Source organism: Gymnoscopelus microlampas, assembly GCF_963454915.1.
Source record: "Gymnoscopelus microlampas genome assembly, chromosome: 15".
Classification (NCBI taxonomy): Eukaryota; Metazoa; Chordata; class Actinopteri; order Myctophiformes; family Myctophidae; genus Gymnoscopelus; species Gymnoscopelus microlampas.
Genome location: NC_139952.1, coordinates 38,986,847 through 38,993,107, shown reverse-complemented (window position 1 = coordinate 38,993,107; position 6,261 = coordinate 38,986,847). Strand labels below are relative to the sequence as shown.

Sequence of the window (6,261 nt, the reverse complement as noted above, 5' to 3'; positions counted from 1 at the left end):
GCAGGGGATGTGTGTGTACTGTATGTGTGTGTGTGTCTGTTTGGTGTACTATATGTGATCCGCCACAGGATTTCCATTTGGCTATTATTAACAGATATGTTTATAACCACGGTTCACTTGTTGCCAACATTGCCACCATGACAACGCACAACGGTCGTCATGACAATGTCTGCGAACTGTTCCAAACAGCTGTCTGGCATTCCTTTTGGTCCCTTGTCCCATGTGTGTCCCTTTCATTACAACACCACAGGAATTCAAACTGTTACATGACACGCGGATCCCCCAAATTGACTTTCATTAGGCCATGGACCCCCATATAGGCCTGTCACAATTATTACATTATCGCCTGTGATTATCTCAAATTATTTTAGATTATCGCAATTATTTTTGCATAATCGCCAGAATAGTTTCCATTCATCTGCATCAAATGAATCCACACATGTAAGTTACGTAAGCGTGGGCAAACTATTTTCGATTTCGCAGTTGCAATCATGGAATGCACACAATAAAATCGTAGACCCATAGTGGTCCATACTTACACTTTAAGACCACTTAAATCCTACAAAAATAGCAACGCGTCACAATGTGATGCATTGTGAACTTGTAGATCTTCATGTACATGTAGGGGTGTCACGATTCACTTACCTCACGATTCGATTCAAAATCGATTCCTAGGGTGCCGATTCGATTAAAATTGCGATTCTGCGATTAATTGATATTCGATTCTGCGATTTATTGCGATTTTCTACCCCAAATCACTTTGCTTTAATTATACTAGAACATTTTAATATAATATAAACCATGAAAAGTTGAATCATACACTTCAATGCAGCCAGATCATGTCAGTCAGTCTTTCTGACATTGATTTCAGACAAAGTGCCAGTGAAAAAGGTACTAACTTATAAAAAAATAAAAAAAAAAATAAAACCTTTTTTTTTTTTTAAATAAAAAAATCGATTTTAATATTTTGATTCGATTTTTAAAATCGTGGCATTAAGAATCGCGATTTATTCATGAATCGATTTTTTTGACAGGCCTATGTACATGCACTGATACTTGTCTTGCACTAATGTCTAACAGATACCAACTGCTACAATACATAAATGTTTGGATGGATATGCTATGTGTAAATATGAAGATCCATTGCCTCCCACTGTTTTACACCTGTAAACCTGTGATGTGACAATAAAGATGATTCTGATCTTTCCTTGTCCCCCTGACAGGCCGCAAACAAGCTCCTGGATGAGTTGTGTCACCTGTCGTCCCAATCTCTGACATCACTGGACACGGCGGAACACTTCCAGATCATCAAACTGCTAGGGGCAGGGTCATATGGCAAGGTCATGCTGGCTGTGCACAGGAAGAGAGGTGAGGAGGAAACAATGTTGTCCACAACTTGGTTCATATTCATTATTTTACATTAATCCATCCATCTTCATCCGCTTTATCCGGAGTCGGGTAGCAGTTCCAGCAGAGGATATAAGACTTCCCTTTTATTTTATTTATTTTATTTATTTATTTTATTTCCCGGGCCACATGAAATGGGGGATCCCGAGGCGCTCCAAGGCCAGCGTGGTCCTTGGTCTGCCCCATGGCCTCTTTCCGGCCGGGCATGCACCAAAGACCTCCCTAGGGAGACGCCAAGGACGCCAGGTGGCATACATACTAGATGCCCGAACCACCTTAACTGGCTCCTTTCCACATAAAAGGAGCAGTTGCTCTACTCCGAGTCCCTCCCGGGTAAACCGAGCTTCTTATCCTATATCCTTACGCGAAATGCCAGCCAGGTAGCCTCCCCCCTGAGAAAACTCATTTTGGCGCTTGTATCCGTGATCTTGTTCTCTCATATGGTGACAGTAGGAAGGGAGATTGACCAGTAGATCATCACAGTGCAGTACACCAATGTGCTCTCTGGCTGTCTGATCTCCTGCTCTGTACACCCCTCACTCATGAACAATACCCCGAGATACTAGAACTCCCACACTTGGGGAGGTCTCATTCCATACCTAGAGTGGGGAATCCACTCCAGGTTTCACAATGTCATTGTTTTCACTCTTCTTAGCTAACCTCTTTCAACCTTGCATCCCTATTTTAGTCATTATAAGCAAAAATATTTCCAGAAATGTTCTACACTAGAAAATAAGAAAAAGCTCTAAAAGCTCTAAAAAGCGTGTTGTGTGGATTCCATGCCATTGGCCATTCCAACGTAACTTACTATGATGGCAAACAGAGTGGGGGTTCAGTGTAATGCTCTTGTGAGCTTGTAGATCTGCTGTGTGAGAGTGTGCTTGGGCATCTGCATGGCAGTGGATATTCAGAGGTAGGTGATAGAAACATTATTAGCTTTTGGCTCAAATTAATCAATTAAATCAAATCAAACCCATGCGTAGACCACATCAGCAATGCCAAACCATAACCAAACTGAGTTCAATAAACCAAACCAAAACCTATTTTAATTACTATTCACACCTCTAACAACTGGTGTCTCCATCATTAACAGTTTTTCCTTCATATCGTTAATATTTATCTCTCTTTCACCCCTCCTTTCTCCATGTCTTCCCCATCTTATTATAACTTTTCTTGTCATCACTTGTATAAGTAAGTGACAAATCAAACGCTTCATGATTCTTGATTCTCCAGGCACTCCCATGGCCCTGAAGTTCTTTCCCCGTCACTCTACGTCTCTCTGCTCCTTCCTGAGAGAGTACAACTTGTCCCTGTCCTTCTGTACCCACCCGTCCCTGACCCGAGCCGTGGGGATTGTCTACTACACCCCTTCACACTACGTCTTTGCTCAGCAAGCCGGCCTCTTTGGAGACCTCTTTGAAGTCATTGAGCCCGAGGTAAAACATACATAGACTAGGGCAGTGGTTTTCAAACCCCCCAGAGACCCCCATAACGTATTGCGACCAATTTTCACTATGAATACGTGAGATTTTGACTTGCCCATTGGTGTGCCTTAGCCACAAAAATTTTGACTGTCCTGTCTCCTTCTTAGTTCTCCTATACTGTCTGTCTCAATAATGACACAATCCTAGTGGAAGACAGCCACCAATATTTTAATTGTTTCTCAAAGTTGATATGTACATCTTCTGTTGGCTTTTAAATGGATTTTCCTCTGTCTCTGTTCTCCCCCTAGGTGGGTATAGAGGAGGGCTGCTGTCAAAGGGTGGTGTCCCAGCTCTGTGGAGCTCTCTCCCACCTCCATTCCCTGGGATTTGTCCACAGAGACCTCAAACCGGAGAATGTTTTCCTCTGCGACGCAGCCTGCCGCTGGGTCAAACTGGGAGACTTTGGCATGGTGGGCACTACACTGATTATTAATAGTTTCATTAAAGGAGTGTCATGAATGCCAAAATTATGATGGCACAAAAGAGCAGGGGAACACAATAGACTAGAGTAAGGGGCATGGTCCTTTCCTAGATACTTTTTTTTTTTTTTTTTTTTTTTAACTTGATCAATCCCTTTTTATGGGTTAGTGTCTCTAAATATTACAATAAAACCGAAGATCTATAAGTCAAAATATGGCAAGAGCCGATGAAGAAAATGTTCTTCCTTCTACTGTTGTCCAACTCCAGGTCAAAGCCACGGGAACACGGGTCCCTGAGGTTTGGTATAGCTCCCCTTACTGCACCCCGGAGGCGGAGGTGGCCAAGGGCAACGCGGACAGCTGGAGCGGCACAGACGAGGAGCAGAACAAAGACGAGAAGGCGGAAGAGAAGAAGAAGAGAGTCTGGGCGACGGTGGACCCCAGCACGGACTGCTGGGCGCTGGGCATCCTCACCTATGCAATGCTCACCGGCGGTCTGCCGTGGGCCGAGACCGCGTCCGGAAACCGCTCGTACCAGAAGTACCGCGAGTGGTTCGACAGCGCCAAGGGCCCGGACGACGCCTTGGACGTGTGGGGAGAGGGGAACGTGGACAACAATAAAGACAATTTGAACAGAGAGGAGCTGAGCAAGGACTCCTCCCAGGCGCCTCCCGTAGCCCCACAGTTTGCCTGCTTCACCCCTCTGGCCTGCTCCCTGTTCCAGCTGCTCCTGGACCCCCGGCGCAGGCATCGGGGGCGGGCCGAGGACACGTTGGCCTATCTGGGAGGGGAATGGATGAGGGAGAACGAGAGAGCACGCCTGGAGGAGGAGGAGAGGAGGGAGAGCCGAGGGGGAGGAGGGGCGATTTGTAACGTGAAAGAGATGGAGGGGAGAGGAGAGAGATAAGATATCTATCAACGACATCTTCTCCTTGTCAATGTTTAATCCTCTCTGTTTGATCATCAATAATGTCACTTTGGGGATCATTAATGTATATCCTTAATAATTCCTGTTGGGGGAAACAAACTAGTTCAGTAACAATTTTAATAATAATAATAAGACGAAGAAAACTGCCTGCAGCATCAATGCGAAATAAATCCTTGTAGACTTCTACAATGGCCCAACTGCAACAAAGCACCACAGCACTAATGTAGGATAAAGGTATGAAAAAGGACTTGGTTGGTTGGTTACCATGAGAAGCACTAAAAGTTTGGATGTTTTAAAAAAAGCAAAACAAATATTTTATATAAAAAAAAAAACACCTAACGACAGCCCAAAACTGGGCTGTCAACCGGCTGCTGAGGATAGCGTAGTAGAATTCTCAACTGAGGAGACATTTGTCCTCGGTTGAAGCGATATTCAAGTGACCTACTGGCTTACTGTGCTATTACATCAGCAAGCATATACTATGACTTGACTATAAATATAGCATCATATACTGTATATAGAATGCGTTCCATGCAGTGACATATAGAATATACCTATTTTACCCATGCTTACAACGCGATGCAGGGAGAGCTTGCTGATTTTGAAAAATATTAGATAATGTTAAAACTTTAGTTTTTCACCTATGACATGCCCCAAATTAGGGTTAAGTGGTTAATGTCATACAGTGTAACATTTTCAATAAAGAAAAGTTATATTCTTATTGGATTTTTTTTTCACAATAACCATTCCACGTGAATGTATTCTTTTCATAATGGGGTTTGTCTTCTCTAAAACACTATTAAACATTATTTTCATTCGGAGCCATAGAGACATAGGCACCGGATATATATCGGGGAAAAGTATACTATATTCATGTATTTTACAGTTAATAAATACACTTTCTGATGATGCGTGTACAAAATATCCTCGGGTGCTAGGGGGATCCTGCAGCATTCCTTTTTTCAGCGTTCCTTCCGTATAGACAAACGCTGTAATTAGAACGGAAGCTGCAAGGGGTGTTGCTATAAAACATACAGTACTACTAAACTATGTTACACAGTTTGACAGTTTTTTTTATGCTTACGCACGTTAACTCTATTAAAAAAGGAGGATTATAAGGTCTTTGGAGAATTATTAAATCATGTTAAGTATTTTTTAGCACAAAATGTTCAGTTTCATAGCACTTTGTTGGCAGCTATCACAACAGGAGGCTGTGTCGATCGACAAGCTTGTCGATCTGCTATTTTCAGCAAAAGCTTTCCCCACAACACGGATGCTGGGGTTTAAGTGGTTAAATCCCGATTCATTCTTCGGGCGCACAGCGGTGTTGCATGTTGAAAATAGCAGACCTACAAGCTCATATGGCGCCGTGGATGCGGCGAGTTATGAGGTAGATTGTCTTTTTTTCCGCACACCGTTGTGCGACGGCGCATAAATTAGGCATAAGCTGATAGATTATTTTCACAGTCCTCCTCCAGCACTTACATAACTAAGCTATTAACCATTATTCAGTCACGTTGTTACTCTTTTATTTTGTATGTTATGTGTATGTTTTAAATTGCAGTTTTGAAAATTTCTGTTCGTGTAAAAATGTCTTCATGTAGAATTAATATATTTTAAAGTGAAATATATAGTAATAGTTGATATTGCTGATAATAAGCTGTTTCAAAGAATGTGTAATGCACAGTGAAATGTAAACTCAAGCTGTGAGATCAAATCAATAAAATGCAGTTAAGATTTTTTTAAACACTTTGATGGGGTCCTTTTTTACTGTATGGTCGTGAAAATGTGACTTTTATTGCATTTTGAAGGACATAATGCTTGGGCCACACACAAACACACACACACACACACACACGGGGGACATTTTCTTAAACACTTAAGCTCAATTTACTTTGTCGTACAAGCACCACAGTATTGTGTTGTGAACTTGTACATCTGCTATTTTTGCAATTTTGTAATAAAGAAATTCTAACACGGATTTGAACCTCGTTTCCTGCGCAAGAGCTGAAATGTTGAGCTA

The 6,261-nt window shown here is 42.2% G+C and overlaps 1 protein-coding gene across 1 annotated transcript in view; it reads left to right on the top strand.

Annotated features, from left to right (window-relative positions):
* Nucleotides 1-5,985, top strand: part of LOC311061940 (serine/threonine-protein kinase SBK1-like) — a 10,971-nt gene extending 4,986 nt beyond the window's left edge. The window contains exons 2-5 of the mRNA XM_084080654.1: nt 1,224-1,368; nt 2,641-2,843; nt 3,140-3,301; nt 3,579-5,985. Of these exons, the coding sequence (XP_083936780.1) occupies nt 1,224-1,368; nt 2,641-2,843; nt 3,140-3,301; nt 3,579-4,217 (1,149 nt within the window). The 3' untranslated portion in view covers nt 4,218-5,985. The remainder of the gene's footprint in view (nt 1-1,223; nt 1,369-2,640; nt 2,844-3,139; nt 3,302-3,578) is intronic.
* The last annotated feature ends 276 nt before the right edge of the window (nt 5,986-6,261 follow it).